This window comes from Python bivittatus, unplaced genomic scaffold (assembly GCF_059951505.1).
Source record: "Python bivittatus isolate LINGU-HERP-01145 unplaced genomic scaffold, Pbiv_v1 ctg000330_np1212, whole genome shotgun sequence".
Lineage (NCBI taxonomy): Eukaryota > Metazoa > Chordata > Lepidosauria > Squamata > Pythonidae > Python > Python bivittatus.
In genome coordinates, this window is record NW_028277058.1 from 21,491,356 (window position 1) to 21,512,694 (window position 21,339).

Below are 21,339 nucleotides of genomic sequence, written 5' to 3' on the forward strand. Positions count from 1 at the left end.
GAATAAAGTGGAGTGATAATACGTGTTCTACGCAGAGTTGACTTTTTGCTTTTGATAGTGTCCTTTATTCCAATACCCAGTATCACAAATTGGAAGCGGTGGTTGGGATACTTTCTTGGTAACATTATAGATTAATAAGCAATTATAACTGTGGTGGTCCATGGGGAACCCCCCGCCAAATGCAGTAGCTGAGTGGTCCTAATAAAGATATCAATCAAGAATTCTCGGCCTTGCAAAATCCGATATTGCAATACTAAGGTCTTGTCTATACCTAGAATTCCATTGCATGTTTTTGGTGAAGATGCTACGTATTTTTAACAACGCAACCCTATCCATGTTACTCAGAAGTAAGTCATTAAATTATAGCTGGTCTTGATCAAAAGTACCGTAGTTTACTTCTGACTAATTCTGAGTAGACTTACAGGCCAATGATTAAAACTTAAAGTTTCACAATTCTCACAGAAGTTTAGGCCTCCTGCGTTTTACAGCAGCGGAAGGTGGGAGGGAAGGCTGCTGTCAAAGAAATGGCTTTGCGTGGCTGCTCGCTCTATCTCCCGGAAGGAGAGAACGTACGCTGCTCAAGATTAATTCGGAAGCGTAAAACTTCGTATGAGTCTTTTAAATATGACTCTATAGTCTCGGGTTAGGGTTTAGGGGGGGGGCGTCGGCGGCGATGGGGTTTCCTTGCCGTCTTGTTGAAGTGATGGTCCGAGGCTCGTTGGGAAGAGGATGGAACGGTACCTGCCTCCCCAAGAAGGTCGGCCGAAGCCAAACGAGGCCCCATTGGCCCTGAGGTGTGTCAGGGAGCTGAGATGCAGGCTTCATGCTTCCCCAGCACCCGTCGGAGCCGGGATGCCTTACTCCTAGGAGCTCCATTTGCTCTTTACTGCATTAAGCTTCTTGGGCGGCGAGCCCGAAAGAGCATTTAGTGTATATACATGATTGAAATAAAATAAGGAACCAGAAGTGGATGGTAGCGTGGGCAGGGCTACCTTTAAACGCGCGCGCATTTATAAATGTTTGTTTACTCGTAATAAAAGATGCCAGGAAACCGGGATTCTAAGGAATAGGTGAAATCGGCGGCAAAGTCGTCGCGGTAATTTAACACTTCGCTGTTTCACAGAATTCCTTGAAGAAGATGGGGGCAATTGAACTGTTTCCTCGTAGTTTACATTGGTGGGGTTTTTTCCTAGAGTTTCGATTTCTGTGCTGCATTTCCAAAGCGTACTCTATCCAGTACATGCCGGACGTTTTTCAAGGAGTATGAATATGAAATATGAATATTTTCAATATTAAAATATATTGGAAGCAGCCAGTGAATTCTAAACACTCTGGATATTTATTTTGATTAGGATTATACAATACTTTAGTTATGCATTGAATTGGCAATGGATTATTAAAACTTACTAAAACAGCTATTGTTGGAATCAGGAAATAAATAACATAAATCTAGGCCGTTGATAGACAAAGGAAAGAAAGAAGACAATTTACAAGGTCACGCTATAGGAAAGTTTGAGTGATCACTTGTGAAAACAGTTCAAAATGTAAAAAACCCCCCCAAGGTACTAAAAAAAAACTGGACAAAATTTGATTTGAAAGCTATGCCTGACGGACAGAGGTCCTGAGGACAAAAGGAGGACATGTCCTCCTTTTGCTGGACATTTGGTAACCCTATATTAGTGACAGTGAATGTGACTCAGAAAAATATGTACAGTAGAAATATGGGTGCATGGTGAGGAAGGATTCTTTATTTATCAGTGCATCCTTTTTCTGCTATGCCAACCTGCATTCAAAATGTACTTCCTGAGATGAATTACCAGCATTTATATTACAAGTAAGCACCCATACCAAATGACTTGTACACACAGTAACAAAGAAATAAGTATCTGAATGGCTGCCCTGTTAAAGACTTAAGGCATTGTATTATATTTTAACTGGGCAGATATGCACACACAAAGGTAAGAAATTTCTCACCATGGAAATGTGTTTCTCATCATGGAAATTTACTTCATTGTTTCTTCTGGGGTTCCATGATTTTTGATAGATTTTTCTATTTCTTTAAACAATTAGCTAAAACATTTTCTTCTTTCTTCTACACACAGGTGATCAGTTCTGGATTTTCCATGCTGTTCTATTCCTGGGATGATTTCAATAACGATTACTTCAAAATGATAACAAACATTATCATTTTGAGTATACTGATATGTATTTCTTTATCTTTTTGGATTGTGTCCATGACTGCAAGCACGTACTATGGTAACGTTTGAAAATCATTAAATATTTATGAAATGTTTCAGTTTATTGCATTCAAATACAAGAATTTTAATTACTTTTAATTGCTAATTTTGATATGTAAGAATTTTTTTAAAAAAATGCCACACTGTTGCCATATATTTCTATAATTGAGATATTTTAGGTGATTGCTGAAGGTTTATCAAAATACATTCAATCACTAGTAATATTAAAAACTATATATTGTAAGAACTTTAATATCTGAAATATGTGCATAGCCAGTGGTTTGATTGGTAGTAATATCTTAACTAGAAATATTATAAATAATACATTAGAGAGAATCATATATTCTAAATATGAGTACATTTGTCAAATGCCTCAGAATACATTATGTCAACAGTTTATTATAACTGATATTTGAGAAGATATAAATATGTTTTTTGAATTAAAAAACACTGTCATCTCTATATGTTGATATCTATCAACTAAAATAATGTTTGCCAACAAATTTTGGCAATGTAATTTCAGATGATCTGAGACCTCAAAAAAATATCTTACTATAAACCGGTGTTTCTCAACCTCAGCAACTTTAAGTTATGTGGACTTAAACTCCCAGAATTCCCCAGCCAGCTTAAAGTTGCTGAGGTTGAGAAACACTGCTATAAACAATGGTAACTATATTAGCCAATAGTCTAAATGGCTTGTTGTATAAATAAAATGAGAGAGATTATATATGGTTTCCTAAGCTGCTTCAAAGAGAGAGGATAACAGTGTTACAACTGGCACCTTTGGAATCAAGAGTGCAATGTTTGTGGTCTGGTATGTATTTACTTACTGTTGTCTTTCAATAAGGCTTACAAATCACTCTGTAATTTCAAAATAATTAAGTGAATTATAGCCTAAGATAGAGAGGAAAATATGTTAAGGAGACCACAGAAATAACCCTATGAAGAGTAAACTTGTTGGCTACAAAGTAAAATAGTTTGGTGCAGAAGGAGAAGAGAATGGAATGTCCTGGAAAAAAGGAAATGCTATGTGAAATGCTGAACAGGAGCCTTGTATATTGTAGTATTGTGTTTAGTTTGCATTTTTCGTATGTTCATAATCAAATCTAATTTTGGATCAACAGTTATAGTTTTCATGGGGTTGCTTTTGAAGACTACCTGGAAGCTACAGTTGGTGCAGAATGCCAGTGTTGTTTGTTTTGATGGTGCTGCATTGGTTGCCAGCAGGCTTCCATGTACAGTTCAAAGTGCTGGTTTTCACACGAAGTATCTTTATGGCTCAGTGCCTAGGTCAGTGTTGTCCATACTTGGCCACTTTAAGATGAGCGGACTTCAACTCCCAGAATTCCCCAGCCAGCACGGCTGGCAGGGGAATTCTGGGAGTTGAAGTCCGCTCATCTTAAAGTGGCCGTTTGGACAACACTGGCCTAGGCACTGGCAGGACCACCTGCTTCAGGCAGAACCAACTTGATTAATTCATTGGGACCAGAGGGTCATGTTGAGAATCCAGCCCCTCAAATGAAATCAGAACAAAGGGACTAGAACATGTTTTTTTTTCATGCTTTGTCCCTATGCTTAACACCGATCTCCAGAGATCTCGATGGCGCTGTCTCTTATAATTTTCCACAGGGCAGTCAAGACAGACCTTTTTCGTAGAGCATTTGATTGCTGAAAATATAGAATTGCTTGTGTTTGTTGTTTTTTTGGGGTGGGTAGGTGTGTTATGATTTTATGCATTTTGTTTGATTGTAAACTGCCATGAATCTATATGACATTACTATAAATATAGTCAATAAGTAAGTAAATAAATAAGCATTTTGGTTCTGTTTAGTGATAAGGATGAAGTATATGTGTGGATTGAAAGTATTTCTGTTTCTGGATGCAACAAAGAGTAAAGTTACTTCCATTTTGTGCCCTACAGGGTATTTCTTCAATTGGCCTTTTGACATTAGAAAGGAGTTTTTTGAAAGGAGAACTTAACTGCCCCCCCTGCAGAATATTCTATTATACTTGAATATAAAGTGATAATAATTTCAAGTGTCTGTTATTTAAAAAGGAACAAAAGCTGCTTTTGCTCTTCAACTCTTTTAAGAACATTATGGTTCGTACAATGGAATATTGTTCTTGACATTCTGTGTACTGTTTTCAACCTACTTTTTAGGTAGTTTGCGGCCAATTTCTCCATGGCGCTGGCTTTTTTCGATCTTGATTCCACTAATAATTGCTTCACGAGGATTTAAGAAAAAGAGTCTTGATCATGGTGGAGCAATAGGAGGTATGGCCTTATCCCTTAATTTTGGTTGTGTGTATAGATATTTTGAAATGTAAGCATTTTCCTTCATCTTTCAACTGAGCATTACATATTAAGATGTGTTTGTTTTTCTTTTTTGGCATTATGCTTTTTTAAAATTTTACCTGGATGTGCAAGTTTTCTGTTCCTATCACATTTCAGGGATGAGCATCTGTAAATCTTATATTTATTGTTTGATGTAGAATTTGTCAAATTCCCTTCTGCATCCTGGATGACAAACAAAGTAGAGATCAGAAGCTGGCCTCTCTCCAAGCCTGTGCACATGATATTTTATCCCCCATATGATGCTATCTAATCTAAATATAGGGTATATTAGGGTCCATAGAATTGGGTTTGTTATGAGTTACTCATTACTTGAGCAGATATTAATGTTAAAATTAAATACTCTCTCCCCTACATATACATACACATACAGTGGGGCAAAAAAGTATTTAGTCAGCCACCAATTGTGCAAGTTCTCCCACTTAAAAAGATGAGAGAGGCCTGTAATTTTCATCATAGGTATACCTCAACTATGAGAGACAAAATGGGGAAAAAAATCCAGAAAATCACATTGTCTGATTTTTAAAGAATTTATTTGCAAATCATGGTGGAAAATAAGTATTTGGTCACCTACAAACAAGCAAGATGTCTGGCTCTCACAGACCTGTAACTACTTCTTTAAGAGGCTCCTCTGTCCTCCACTCATTACCTGTAGTAATGGCACCTGTTTGACCTTGTTATCAGTATAAAAGACACCTGTCCACAACCTCAAACAGTCACACTCTAAACTCCACTATGGCCAAGACCAAAGAGCTGTTGAAGGACACCAGAAACAAAATTGTAGATGTGCACCAGGCTGGGAAGACTGAATCTGCAAGAGGCAAGCAGCTTGGTGTGAAGAAATCAACTGTGGGAGCAATAATTAGAAAATGGAAGACATACAAGACCACTGATAATCTCCCTCAATCTGGGGCTCCATGTAAGATCTCACCCTGTGGGGTCAAAATGATCACAAGAACGGTGAGCAAAAATCCCAGAACCACACGGGGGGACCTAGTGAATGACCTGCAGAGAGCTGGGACCAAAGTAACAAAGGCTACCATCAGTAACACACTATGCTGTCAGGGACTCAAATCCTGCAGTGCCAGATGTGTCCCCCTGCTTAAGCCAGTACATGTCCGGGCCCGTCTGAAGTTTGCTAGAGAGCATTTGGATGATCCAGAAGAGGATTGGGAGAATGTCATATGGTCAGATGAAGCCAAAGTAGAATGTTTTGGTCTAAACTTGTCGTGTTTGGAGGAGAGAGAATGCTGAGTTGCATCCAAAGAACACCATACCTACTGTGAAGCATGGGGGTGGAAACATCATGCTTTGGGGCTGTTTTTCTGCAAAGGGACCAGGACGACTGATCCGTGTAAAGGAAAGAATGAATGGAGCCATGTATCGTGAGATTTTGAGTGAGCACCTCCTTCCATCAGCAAGGGCATTGAAGATGAAACGTGGCTGGGTCTTTCAGCATGACAATGATCCCAAACACACTGCCCAGGCAACGAAGGAGTGGCTTCGTAAGAAGCATTTCAAGGTCCTGGAGTGGCCTAGCCAGTCTCCAGATCTCAACTCCATGGAAAACCTTTGGAGGGAGTTGAAAGTCCGTGTTGCCCAGCGACAGCCCCAAAACATCACTGCTCTAGAGGAGATCTGCATGGAGGAATGGGCCAAAATACCAGCAACAGTGTGTGAAAACCTTGTGAAGACTTACAGAAAACGTTTGACCTCTGTCATTGCCAACAAAGGATATATAACAAAGTATTGAGATGAACTTTTGATATTGACCAAATACTTATTTTCCACCATGATTTGCAAATAAATTCTTTAAAAATCAGACAATGTGATTTTCTGGATTTTTTCCCCCATTTTGTCTCTCATAGTTGAGGTATACCTATGATGAAAATTACAGGCCTCTCTCATCTTTTTAAGTGGGAGAACTTGCACAATTGGTGGCTGACTAAATACTTTTTTGCCCCACTGTACACAACTGTCATCAGGTTTCTTCTAAAATCACTCTAGTGTCTTATTTGTGGCTGGTCAGGCCTAGGATCCTTTTAAGGCTATTTTTGATATTCTGGGATATAGGGCAACTTGACTGAATATGTATTAGGATACATAGATCAATAAAAGTTTTGGGCAGTAGGTTACTATAGCAGCTATGCAAGTATTTTCCTTTGTATGCTTCAGCACATTCAAAATAGTTTATTAGTGTAGTCATACTAATAGTTTATTAGTATAGTAAATTTCCTATAATAGAAATATTATGCTAAAGAGCTGGGACTTAAAGCAGGACAGGAAAGAAGCTTCAAAAGTATCTGGGGCATTCTACCTCACATAATTTGGGCGAGGAAGATGCATGGTGTATATTGAATAGCAGAATATTGTAATTTTGTGGGGGGTTTTCCCCCCCTGCAAAATCTGCTCTGCCTATTCCTGATCAATAGAAGTAAATATGTGTAGCTCAGGGTTCCTGATCATTATAGTGAATCTCATCTCTAATGAGTTCTTTATGGAACTCATAATCCAATTATGACTCTTTAGATGTAGCAAGTTTCATCTAACTGGTTTAACAAGAACTCATCTTGACTATTCATTGATGCCTCTTCAAGATGGCCTATATTTTTAAGGTGCATGGGAGGAGTGGGGAGTATGAATTACTTAATTTATTTCTAGTATTTAGGGCAATTTGTGTGAATCTAGCATTTATTACAAAATTTGGAGTACTGATGAAAAAAGGAGTGTAGGAAACACACCAGATTCTGTCAGAAACATCAAATGCAGTATGTAAGAAAGATTGATATGGATGTATCTACAGATACATGGATGATGAAAGGATGATATTCTTCCAGTCATGTTACCAGGATGTTCTAAGGTATAAAGGTAGAAATGGAAGCAACAGGTCTGAAGAGAGATATGAACAGAACTAAAAGTGTAGTGCTGCTTTCCTCCAATCAAGCTAAGGTAGTATAATTAATGGGCATATTCATTGGAATGGAGTTTAGTCCATTATTACATATGGAATGCAGAAGCTTGGGGAAGCTGGCTTAGTTTACTCCCATATTGTGTAAAAGTATTGTACAAATACTGAATTTGGAGGTCTTGTTGCTCAACGCTTTCAAAGCACTCTGCAGAGCCGAAATAGAAGGTAGTTCTTGTTCATAATCCTTTTGTTTTGTTTTCCTATTCTAAAGAAAAAAAGAATGGGAAAGAGAAAAGAGGTATTGGAATAGCTGCTCATATGTATAGATTAATAGCAAACTTAGATACGGCTAGTCACCAGTTTAAGAAAGAGTTCCTTTCCCAAGGTCTCTCCTTAAGTTGAATTTGTATGTAAGCTGGAACAGTATTATTGTATAATACTATATAAGTAGTATTGTGTAATTAACTTGAATCATTGTGTATTTAACTCAAATTTTGCTACAATAGGCTCCATTGTTAACTATGGGTCATCCATAAACTGGGTATTCTTAACCCAGGGACTACCTGTATTGAAGTATGGTGGGCTGGGGTTGGGGGGGAAGAAATTAAGATTTAAAATACAACAAAACATTTAAGGGAAAAAAAAACTGAAGACAGGAATCCCATATAAATCAGCTGAAAGAGAATTGAGCATGCTCAGTACCATAGAAGAAGAGGAATGTGATGAAATATCATAAAAAAAGATATGGCTGGCTAGAAAACTGAAAGGACTATTCCATACTGCAACTGTTTTGTCACTCTTGTATGTAAGAATCGTCAGACATAGTTTTAACTTATTTTTTATTGTTACTGGCTATGTAGTAAGTGTTTTCCTCCTGCATGAATGCTTTAACTTGCAGAGTCATTTCAGTGTAAGTTGATGCTGAATAGTTTTTAAAAGTAAAATAATTAAATTGCTGGAAGAAAATTATTGTAAAAATTAAATTGCAATTCTTTCCCCCACCTTCCCTTTTCCTTCAGGTTTAATTGTTGGATTTATCCTTACTGTTGCAAATTACAGCTTTTTTACTTCCATGCTCATGTTTTTCATTACTTCTTCCAAACTTACCAAGTGGAAAGGAGAAGTAAAGAAACAAATAGATTCAGAATACAAAGAAGGTAAGGTTTTAGTTTTAAGAAATTTAATAACTAAAAATTGTACTATAATTTTAAGGAAGGAAAGGTACACAAGGAGTGGTGTAGTCCTTAGATTGGACCAGGGTAGGAAGAAGCTGACCTTCCCCACTCCATTTTTGTCCTTTTCTTGTCAATCCACAAGGCTCCTGGAAATATTTCTTTGGGGAACAGGATTCTATTGAGATAAATGAATGGATATTTGAGGAATAAGGAGGCATTTGTGAAAAGTGGTAGAGACATTTCTATAAAAAAGCACTCTTTGAGACCAGTTTTTGTGGTCTCTTGAAGTTTGCAAGTGGAATGGGTAGAAAAGCTTATATCTAATCACCAAGATCTCCTGGATTGGATCTTCAGGCTCAGTCCCAAATAAATATTTCTTGACATTATCTTATTTCTAGTGAATCACCTGAATTATGTACAACAACATAATTTTGTATTAATTTTTGCTTCTAGTTAAAATTGAAAACCCTGATGATTTGAACTAAACATTGTATTATTCAATTTTTCTCTTATTACATACTCTCCAGGCTACTAAATGTTTGTTTTCTCTTAACAACTTATAGTTTCTCTGTTTGTATACAGGTGGACAAAGAAATTGGGTGCAAGTATTTTGCAATGGTGGTGTACCTGCAGAACTGGCTCTGTTATACATGATTGAAAATGGACCAGGTGAAATTCCAGTGGACTTCTCTAAACAATATACAGCATCCTGGATGTGTCTATCATTACTGGGTGCTTTGGCCTGCTGTGCTGGAGATACCTGGGCTTCAGAGATTGGCACTGTCATGGGTCATGAACCCCGGCTAATAACAACCTGGAAAAAAGTTCCAGTAGGTAAGCTTGAATTTCAAAATTATCTTGGCTGAATGAATGGTAGTAGACAGTCTCTCAATGTTCTTTCTGTGGTCGTGGTTCATAATTAATGTTAAGCCTTGTTTTATTAACCATAGTTTATTGAATAAACCATAATTGGCTAGATTTATACATACTGAACTCTAAACTATTGTTTATAGGTCACAGAGAGTGGATTTATATAGTGCAGTAAGCCAGAATCAAATAAACCCTCATGATTTAGCATGATGTGTAAACCCAACCACTGGATGCAGCTTGTGTAGTCTTGAATTTGGCCTGAAAGATTTGCATTGGTTGGACCTTTGCCTTCTATTTGCAAGTTACCAAGTATCTGAATCATTGATGCAATAATATAACTGGCCAAAATATCTCCTAAAATGACATGTTTGCAATTATAATAAGTCCTTGATTAATACATTAATTGGGAGAAGGGGTGTCTATTAGAGCCAGGTGTCCCTTAAATAGAAAACGAATTTTTTTTGCATGCCTAAAATGTACTTAATATATAGAAAATATATGGCCATTGTCCAGACTGATTTACCAAATAACACTGTTGCTTAGGTCAGAGATCATTAGTGTTAGAAATTTAGATTTGTCCGTTGCTTCTGAAGTCCATCAAGATGTAAAATCAAGGACTTACTATATAATGAAAAACACAATATCTGAAACTTAGGTTCATCAACTTGAAAATATTTTTTTCCCCTTAAGTTTGTCCGGTATCTGAATAATTCTGCTTTTGGAGAGGTCCGTAGGTCATTTGTTGTGGCCCCAGTTAACAGCAGGGTTTTGACTGAATACTGAGATTATATTGCCATCTGAATACATTCTGAATTAATCACCTAATTCCTTTTCTGCTCTAACAAAATGTGATTATGGCTGAGCAGAGCGTAACCCCAGTTGAGCTTGATGAGACTTATTTTTGGAACAGATAGTACAGGATAATATAATACAGTACAGTACATTCAGTCAGAAAGTGGACAGTTTTGCATGAACAGAGCCATGCTTCCTTATGCTCTCAACTTTACCTTAATGTTTCCTCATTGTTTAACCTAGATTCAGAGTCAGAATAGAGTTGTTACTAATTTTGATAATTACATTCTCTGTCTTAATCAATTATAAGTCCTTATTTAAGTATACTTTAAGATTGTAGATGGCCAAATAAATGCTGCTATTACTATATATCATCTTTGGAGGCCCCTCTTGAAGTACCCTCCTGTCCTGAACTGAATGTCTGTCGGGGGAAGGCTTTTTTAGCTGTAGCTTTCTTGCATGCTTTCCAACTGAAATATGCCTGGCACCATCTTTTTTGTCTTTATAGTGCCAGGCAAAGATCTTTTATTCTTGCAACATGCAAAGAAACTTTGACTACTCTGACTGCTGCTTTTATTTTATTGTGCATTGTTTTTTAATCTATCATTGTGATATTGTAAGTCACCCTGGAAAATTTGGGTTTCGGTGAAAGCATATAAATTAATTATATATTAATGTAATATAATATAATTTCCCCCCTTGTTTTAAGTATAACAATAATATTGTGACCTGGCTAAAAGCATACTGTAATGTGGGTTTTTTGGTTATGAATTTGTGTTGTATTAACTGGGGCATTACTATTTAAAACAATTCTCAGTTTAATGCAATATGATAATCCAGTCACTGACACTTATGCTGATTTGAATGCTGTTTGAAGTTGACTTATAAGCTATTCAAAATGCTGTTTGAAGTTGACTTCCATGATTGGTGTCAGCATTAAGCTAACAGTGGCATTTCTGGGAAGAGAAAAATTGAGGTTTACTCCAAATCTTTTAATTAAGAGGATTCAGTTACAGTAAAATGCTGCATCAATGCTAGCGCAGGGTATTTGCTGAGGTCAGCTAAAAGCAGAGTAAGTTGGGTCACTGGGATTCTCCTCCTTTCTTTCTTAATAGTTTGCTCTGCTGCGAAAAGAACAAAGATGGATATTTTCAGTGTTATTTTATTTAAAATAAGGTGATATTGTCCGAATATGTGCAGTATGTCAGGTGTAAATTTATCTTTTGGGCTATTTAATGCAAGTTTTAAAACATTTAAAATGCCAATTTTAGAATGTTATATTTATTTTAGGTACTAATGGAGGTGTTACTTTCGTGGGTTTAATTTCAAGTCTGCTTGGAGGCACATTAGTTGGTGTGGCTTACTTCATTTCCCAGTTGATTTTTGTGAATGATTTGGATATATCTGCTCCACAATGGCCAATTATTGTGTTTGGTGGTTCTGCTGGTTTACTAGGATCTATCATTGATTCCTACTTAGGAGCAACAATGCAGTACAGTGGTAAGTTTTTAAATGAATCTTTACATCACTTTTCTGCTAATCTAATCTTACCATTTAGAGTAAACAGGACTGATAACCATAGGATAACCTTAAGTATTTTTAAATGTTTTGTATTAAATAAATTAGAAATACTAGTTGATATTGCTATTTCATTGGCAGTATACATTCCAATTAACATCAGATAATTAAGAATAAGGCTGAAAAATTCATAACAAGGCATAACAAGCATTATGCTGGAGGTAAGCAACTTAGTTGGGACTGATTGGAGTTACCATCTATCAACATATGGGGGGGGTGTTAGATAATCCTACCTAGAGATAAACTATTAAATACTGTATGTTCCAGTGAGAGTGGAAACAAAGCATCTGTCCACAATTCTTTAAAGAATCAATGACTTTTCTTGGAATTGCATACATGCTGCTTTAAGACTTGCAGACAGGTTCTCCGTGAGCACTTTCATGCACTCCAAAGGATCTTTCTGCAATCAGATCCAAAGCTCTGCATAACCTGCTGTGTACAATATTCAGATAATAGGAAATTGAGGTTTATAAATCTCTTGGCCTAGCCAACAGAAATATAAACAAATATACAACGACAGATTTGTTCCCTTCATGTTTAGATATGGTTTAATCTAAAAAAGAACATTTTCCCTGTCTGAAACAGAATGGCAATGAGCTCAAACTTGTGAATCTTACAGAGCTGTTTTTTAAAAAAGTATACATAGGATTACAGCCTACACTGTTGACTTTTTTATGGTGTCCACAACCCTATCCTCAAATACAGTCTTTTCAATCATCTGCTGCTCTGATAGTGGCCATCTTCCACTAGCAATAAATCTCCCAATTTGTCAGTAGAGGTCCAAAGTGAAGTAAACTCTTACCTGGGAGACAACTTGAGAATAACCAGGGGGGTAGTAGTTTTGTTGATTCTTGTTGATTAATTAAGCATCTCAGCTTCAACATTCTATCTTTAATGGACAGTCTACTATAACAAAATTTTAATTGTAAATATCCAGATTTGGCCAAACCCTTACATAAGAACATAAGACCCAAATCCATCTTTGACCCCTGTTTCAATCAAGAGTGCATTAGAGCTGGGGCATTTCTGATTAGACGGTAAAGAGATTATGGAGCCACTAAACTTTGGCACTTTCGGAATTCTTCCAAAGCATTATTTTAGAGAGGACAATAATGTAAAAAGCCCATTAGAGAAGAAAAAGACAGAGGCTTAGAAGGGAAAGTAGAAGAAGCTTGCCCATATAAGAAAATAATCCATTTGTGTTTTGGCTCTTCATCTTGCCTGCTTTCCAAATGGTCCCACTGTGTGATGTAAAGTTACATCCCTGGAGTTTCAAGTTTTATTTAGTCACAATCCTAGCGCTATAGCTTCTTTGGGCCTTTGTCCTAAAGATATTGCTGGGTGGGCCCGTGTTTCCTTCTGAGATCAATAATCTTTAAAAAAAAGGTAAATCTTTTGGGGGTGTCATAATTTCAGCAGAAGTATTGAAAGTAAGTGTCAACAGGTGGATCCCAATATAGGCTATCCTATTATATGCATTATGTTGTGAATAACTTGCATTCACAATAATTCAACGTTTTTGCTAGTTTAAATTTCAGACAACATTTGAGTCTGAATACTTTTCTCAGACACGGACTTTAGCACTTATGTTCAGGAGAGATCTTCTATCCCTCCCTCTCATAGAGGAAAAGCTTTGTTATTTTAAACTGGAGGCAGGACTTTGGGAAAATGGAGCAAGAAGCTGTTATGCCTGAGCTGAGAAAAGAAATGAGGTGGATCATCTGTACAACTGCTTTGATAAATGTCTGGAATTATCCCGAGAGGCCAGGCCAAATCCGGGGGGGGTGGGGGGGGACAGAAGACTAGGTAAATGTTTTAGGCAGAAGCTGTGTTAAATGTTAATTTCTTTTGCTGGGCATGCTTATAGCCAACATTCTTTATTTTTCTGTGGAACCTCAGCAATCGTATACAGTGGTACCTCGGTTCACAAACTTAATTCGTTCTGTGACTCTGGTTGCGACCTGAATTGGTTGCGACCTGAATTGGTTGTGACCCGAATCAAATTTTCCCATAAGGTTAAATGTAAATACAGTTAATCTGTTCTGACCCCTCCGAATTTGGTCGCGACCCGATTTTGGTCGCATCCCGAATCAAATTTTCCCATAAGGTTCAGTGTAATTACGGTTAATCTGTTCTGAACCATATGTATTTTTTTAAAAAACTGCAAAAATATGAAACAAAATACAGTACGAAGAGAGAGAACGCTAACCTTGCTTGACGTGACTTCTGGCGTGGAGGACAGGAAGGCAGGTGAGGCAGTTATTGCTTGGAGGGAGAGTCCCCCCCCACAGGAAGCCACAACCACGTGTCACAGGACGGAAAATGGCCGCGGATCCTGTTCGTCACCCGATCTAGCGTTCACGAACGGAAGCAAAATTTTGCGAACAGAGCTGTTCGTGACCCGAATTGGTCGTGAACAGAAGCGTTCGTGACCCGAGGTACCACTGTATTTTATGATAGCCTTGGATCATTCATCAGGCATTCTCCAGAAGATCTAATATTTTCCTATGGTGATGGTGGTGGTGATGATGATGATGGAGAAATCTATATGTCCCAGTTGGTAAACAGCATAATATGGCCTCCTTTGCTTTGAAAAAGCCCTGAAGTAGCCAATTGTAGACCAAAATCTTCCAAATGATCTAAATTCAATCCCAAAATTGTACAGCTCTGGATTATTTGGAGACTTCAGTTGCTTCCTACTTCACCAACATCCTTTGCCCAGGAGTAAGTGTTTTCATATTAACTAGGTTCCTTGTCCTAGCTTCACAATTAATAGAAGAGTGATTTAATGGCATCCTTCTCCAAGAATGTCTCTCTCTCTTGGGGAAGTTAAATCAATTGCTATATCCTTCACCACTGCCCTTTCTATTCAATCAGGTGCGAGTCTTAGTTTTGACCTTAATAACTGCCATGAGTATTTAGAAGACCTTACAGTATTCTTTTAGCAGACAAGTCACAGATGAACTCTAGAAAAGTGGCTGAATTTTGTTCAATTGCTGTTGTAGTTCAACAGTACTGTAGAGTTTTAATCTTATGGCTTAGCTTTTAGGACATTGTGGTTCTTGACCATAAATAAATAAATATTCTAGCCTTAAATTCTGTATAATAATTGACTGTTGATGAAAAGTAATGAACACCACTTTATGTAGAATAGCGTTTTAATTAAGCATTCTGAGTGTTTAAATGTTGATTGCTTTCAGTAAAAGCAAAATTAAGAGCTTTACAACAGTTTTAATTTGTGGCCATTGGAACGTATAGTTGATGCCATATTGTGTTATTGGAGACTGTTTTCCCCAATAGGTTAACATGCTGCATTTAATGTTTCTTCAGGTTTTGATAAACGTACTGGAATGGTTGTCAACCATCAGACAGAAAATATAACACACATTTCTGGTAAACCAATCCTGGATAACAATGCAGTGAATCTCTTCTCCTCTGTAGTCATTGCTTTGTTATTGCCTGGAATAGCATGGGGATTTTGGCCAAGAGGATGAAGAAAAGGTATCGATTTGCATTTTTTTTCTTCTTCAAACAAGCTGTGACCTAAAAGGCTCTCCACCAAGAGTCTTTATAACTCTGGACTGGAATATGTTTTCCTGCAACTGTTCTGAAAGCATGAGGAGTTGTTAGGTTAAAGCTATGCGTCCTGCAGCTGTTTTAAGTATTATAGATGAGACAGACAGGAAGAAGGAGTCCTGATTTAACATTGCTTCTTATGTAATTGGATATAGTTACCACTTAGTTACTACTTGATAGAATACTTGATTGCAGTTCATTCCCCTTAATCTACCTATTAGGAAAGTAAGAAATGGCAAAAGTGAACCTGTGATAGAATGCCACTACAGCTACCTGAACAAGCAATGGATCTTAGTCTAGTGACCAAGCAAAATGCTGAACTTTCTATATTATTCTGAAATCTTCTATTTCTTGTGGGGACCTATTCTGCTGTTGCTGGGGAACTGATCTTAGGTACAAGATTCAGTACAATCACAATTTTGCTTTTTGCTGTTAAACTATTTTTTAAACATATGTTTGGTATGAAATCTAATACTAAAGTGTTGGTGCCTAAAGTTTAAAAATTAATTTATTGGGTTTAAAATATTATGTTTAAAATACAAGAGCATATGTTTTGGCCAATGTCTGTAGTTATTAGCTATGGATTTATCCTGGCATATGAAACAAATACTCTACATTTATTCAAATTCATTTGGCCTGTGAGATGGATGTTGCTTTTTAAATCAAAGTTTGTAATAACTTACCTATCCCTTAGTTTTCAAGAAAAACAATTTTTGCCTGTCCTTGTAATCTAAATAATCTAGAAACTGCTATATGAACAGATGGAGGGTTCATCTCTTCATAGAGATTGGGCCAAAAGTGTAATGCAATATAATTGAAAGCAACTCTTATTGACAAATGACATTTATTTTGTCCTTATATAATTTTTTAAAGTATATTGGCAAGTTCTATTACAAACACAATGAAAAATGTGTCAGGTTTGTTTGCAACTAAATCTGTTTTCTATAGTCTTATATTTGTCATTTTATATAAATCAGATACTAGCATTTTTAATTTTACATTAATCTTAAAGAAAAAAAGGTGGAAAGTTGATGGATGCTTCAAAGGATATATGCCTACAGACAACTTTTAAAATAGTTTGCTTGTAGAAATGGACTGTTTTCAAGTGACAATTACAACTGTAGATAAGAATTCCCATTAACAATGAATGTGCATAAAGCAAATATGAAGAACTATTTAAAGAAATTGATCAACTAAACATAACACACACATATTTCATACAAGAACACTTGGTTTTTCTGAAAAAATGTACAGTTTTCTGTAGTGTAGACACTGGTATACATGGCATAATAAAGTGAATACAGCACTAATTGGTGTTGATACTAATGTTGCACTCTAAGCACCTGAAAATTTGTGTATTTTTTGGTAGTGGCAAAGTAGGTTATAGAATCTTAATGCAATTCAAGAAATTGATTGGATTGAGAAAGAGCTGGTTAAAATAATATACCTATCAGTGAAACAGTGAGAACAAATTATAAATAAGAATGGAAGATACAATATTTAATGGAAGTGTATGAGGTGGGGAGAAGAATGTAGATTGGAATATTTTCTGTTCCTCAATGTATTTGTATGTGGTAATAGAGCAGTAGGTATCTTTTTTGAAAATACATACACAAAATGTGTCCCAAATGAGGCCTTTATAAATATGTTCGAATAAAAATGACTTCACAATGGCATCTATGTTTTATTTAGTCATTACAGAAACAACATTGATACATTACACTGAGAAAAATCATACAATTTTGATATCATTTCTGTTTATAAAATTAACTTTATGCCTTAGCTAGCACCAATTCTAAAATGTGGCAACTCTTTTTGCTACCCAAGAATCATTACAGAAAGGCAAATTATCAGTTGAAAGATGGACTATTTAACACAATTTAAAAGCCAACAATTTTCTATCTCACTTTGCATCAATTAACAGTCAAATAATGAATATCCTCAATTGGATCAACATTGAGATATATTTTTCCTCGTAATTACAAATTGCAGGGGCTTCTTCTTGATAGACTAATTGCACTTTAAACTGCTCTGTAATGTGCAGTTTGAGTCATTTCCATATGGAAAAATCCAAAACTTGAATGTTCCTTAGTGGATGAAAATACTTCCTTATTTTTAGCATCTACTCATTAACTGAAAAGGCCTCCAGACACCTAAGTAGAATTTATAATACAGGGTAGTTTTAGTAGCCTGCAGGTTAACAGTTTAAATGACAGAACGCAAAAAGGACACAAAAGGGAGGTGAGAGAATGGGAGCATCAATTGTCAAATCCAAAAAGAAGCCACATCATGGATTAATCCAATCTATGAAACAGCTCTTATATGTTAGCTCTCTAGGTATAAATTATAAAGAATGGTGAAGGATTTTCAGTATGCTTTTTGAGTTAGATAACTATATAGGCTGGCGTAGGACTTTTTGTCTTATATGGAGTCTAGTTTTGTAAGTCTACTTCAACATAATCCTAAATAATGCTCTGGTAGAGATGGTGAAAAAAAAAGAGACTATCTGTTAAGTATGAAGTAGCAAAGGCTGATCTGTGTGTTTCCAAAATGTATTTTATATACTTCAGAATATGGAATTGGGGCATGGATAACTGTCCCAAGTTAAAACTTACATAAGAAATATGAGGTCATCATACTGAAAAATAGTTTCTGAAATTATAAGAGGGATAAGCAACCACTGCCTGCAGAATATATACTTTCTGCTCACATTTCCTGGCCAAACAGAATTTTCTGGTTTCTATCAGTATTATAAATATCTGGTAGCCAAATCAAAAGTGATTGCTAAGAACAGTGTATCTAATTTTCAATAAAGTTTCTGGCTAAGCATACTAAACCATTGTTTCTTAACTATTTTGAATATAAGAATCACAGTTTGTCATAAACCAGGAGTGAGCAACCTGTAGATTGAATGTGGGATTGTACTATGCAAATTTGTACTGTCTTTTTTTTTTTTTTGCTATTTGAGGAAATAATTGTGCATGTGGTAGCTGTTTCCCTCTTAGCCACTTCCAACTCTCATTTCCATCCTTAAAACATACAGAAAATCCAAGACTGATATAAGAGCATCTTTTAGTTTTCAGAGAGTATGGGTAGGAATTGTAGCCATTGGCCTCCCTTTTTACATGTGAAGTCTCATGTAGAAATCTCCCTTTCTACATGTGAAGAACAGGGAACAAATTTCAGCCATGCTTTTCCACTGTCATTATTTTTACTAGAAGTTGATCTGCAACCCTCCTTTGACCCATGAGAAGTTAATTACATCTGCCATATATCATGGTTTACATCTGCCATTTATCATGGACCATAATGGCTGGTTCATATAACATGCTGAGCCCCAAAAGGGATACTTTTGGAACAGTGCATTTCTTACAATTATCAAATAATTATTGTTTTAATTATTCCTCATTAAAAGTAAAAAAATTGTTTCATGGATTTCTAAGTTTAACAAACATTATTTTAAGCAACAAGTGACAAGGAACTGCTGCCCTTTGAAAAGTAGAACGTGAGACCATGCAGGAGAGCCTCAATCCTGGGTAGATTGCCTTGAGCTGCGCTCAGGAGCAGGTTTGGGCTGCTGGCAGAGCTGTTGCTGTGAGTATAGAGGCTGTCAAAGGACAGCCCTGCCCCAAGGAGTAAGTTGATACATATATAGCTGGATTGCTGCCAGACTCTGCTCTTGCTCTGCCAAGACAAGCTGGCAGGAGTCCTGTTAGAGCACGGTCTGATAGTTTTCTTTATTGCAGGCCGCACTATTATTTTAGGGGATCATGGCACAATGAAGTTTGAGAACTCCTGTTGAAAATGTGTATCTCACATTTCCCATAATGGATGCCAAAATGTTGTGATGAATCCAATATTTAGGATCTAAACTTCTTGAGTGTTTTCTGTGGAAGGATTAATTGCCCTGAAACAGAAAAATATTACATGCAACTGTCAAGGTCAAAGTTTTTTTTCTCTGCAGTGGTCTGTCAGCTGGCCCAGCTTAGGCACATAGACAGTTGAAGAGAAAAGAAAAAAAGGTTTACACTCCTTAGAATCATCTGCAAACTGGCATGTAGCTTTCAAAAGAGAGAACCATAAAAGAAGCCACAGCAGGTAGACAGGATGAAGTGGTGGTGTTCTGGGTTTGGCAGGAGATGCTGCTGGAGTAAGAGGCAATCAGATGTAGAGCAAAGGAGGCAACAGCTGAGAGAGTGAGGAGCGAGACGATCCACAGCCAGGGAGAAGAACCCGAAAGAGCCTGAGGCAGTCGAAGCCAAGGAAGAGGCAGCAGAAAGGAAAACACAGTCCTGGACTTAGACTCTGGAAAGCAAGTGGTTCAGGCACTGGATAACTGGGCAAGAGTGTGTTAAGGAGAGAAGTAGTTAACATTCCTAAGTCTGTGCTGAAGATAAGTGAGAGGAGGTAGAAACTAGCAGCTAAGTGTTCGTCTTATAAAGTAGAGGAGTAGAAATTTAAGGTGTTTTGCTTTGTTAGTATACTGTATAGTTAGATGTATTGGTGTCCATATTTATACTTGGTCAAAATACACACACACACACACACACAAACACTTATTCACTAAAATCTTGTAAACATATTGTGCTAAGCTTGTATAGCAATGAACCTCACTGTATATACTTGTTAACTATGTGTGCATTTCTGGCTTCATTCCTAGCCATTCCCACTCTCCAACATTTTCCACAGTGATTGCGGGTGAAGAGAATAGAAGCATTTGGCAACAAACACCATAGCAACATAGAGTTGGTGAAAGCATGGTGAGAGTTTGAGGAATATATTATGCATGAAAGCCTAGGGATAGAACAGGAGACAACCCCAGCACCATCCTCCTCCATTTCTTCTGCCACAGAAATGGCTGGTGTGTTAAGAAAAATACTTAAAATGATTTGTTTCAAAAGTAAATGGAAAGGATGGTGAAATTCATTAAGTGACAGCTATTACTAGAATCCAAATCCAGAAACATCTGAGAATGTATGTAGAACATAGATTACAGTTCAGAATTTAAAAGGTTTATTACATGTTTAATTTATACTCTTATCTTACATGGGATCTCATCCCTACAATGACAGTTCTGAAAGAGAAGATGGGTTGAGACAAAATATCTGCTCCAAAGACACCCTATCAATTTCTATGGCTGAGACAGGACTTGAAGCTATATATCCAAATTTCCAACTGAAAATGTAGATGACTTGAGTTTTACAATTAATGCCTGGATATAAAAGGAGTCTGAGCCAACTTTTTAAGACACTTAGAATATATTGGAGGTGGCATTTCAGTCAATAGAAGTTCACTTATTCATTTTGTTAGAGGATTATAACCCTTATAAAAATCTCCCTCACATTTTGCCACTCTTTTAACAAGAGTACAAAATAGGAATAGACATGATTCTCAATGGCTGAAGGGAATAGTTTAACTGTATGTCTATTCCAAGTCCTTTAGAATTTATGGAGGTCTACCTCCAGACAACAAGGATACAAAAAGTGAAGCCAACCATCATCCTCTTTGTGGCGCCTCCCAGATGAATGCAGCAGAAATTTGAGGGCTTGGGGTGAATTTTTCATTTTGGGAAGCCTTGCAAATGCCTAAAGAACGTGTTAGACATCCTATACTTGGAATGTAAATGCAGCCATCCAGGAGGTAGCAGCAAAAATACACAAAAAACTGTTGTCACCTAATGGTTCTTCAGATTTTTGAAGTATATATATGCTATGCTTTCCTATTTTACCCCTTAAAGCTCCTGAAGCGTTCTCCCAAAATGGCCCATTTTGGAGTGTGACCTTCAACAGCCTGGTCTTTGAGGAGACAGAAGCATGCTGTGGCTATACAGGATTGTGGCCTCTACCAGCT

The 21,339-nt window shown here is 36.9% G+C and overlaps 1 protein-coding gene across 2 annotated transcripts; it reads left to right on the plus strand.

Annotated features, from left to right (window-relative positions):
* The first annotated feature begins 641 nt into the window (after positions 1 to 641).
* On the plus strand, positions 642 to 17,165 carry TMEM19 (transmembrane protein 19). Of its 2 annotated transcripts, none has more exons than XM_007422942.4 (7): positions 642 to 757; positions 2,103 to 2,256; positions 4,399 to 4,512; positions 8,518 to 8,655; positions 9,256 to 9,507; positions 11,626 to 11,835; positions 15,244 to 17,165. In XM_007422942.4, the coding sequence occupies exons 1-7, from the start codon at positions 674 to 676 to the stop codon at positions 15,405 to 15,407; spliced, it is 1,116 nt and encodes a 371-aa protein (XP_007423004.1). In that variant the 5' UTR covers positions 642 to 673; the 3' UTR covers positions 15,408 to 17,165. The 2 variants fall into 2 exon arrangements, with proteins under 2 accessions (XP_007423004.1, XP_007423008.1); XM_007422946.4 differs by having other exon boundaries at positions 655 to 794.
* Positions 17,166 to 21,339: the final 4,174 nt, after the last annotated feature.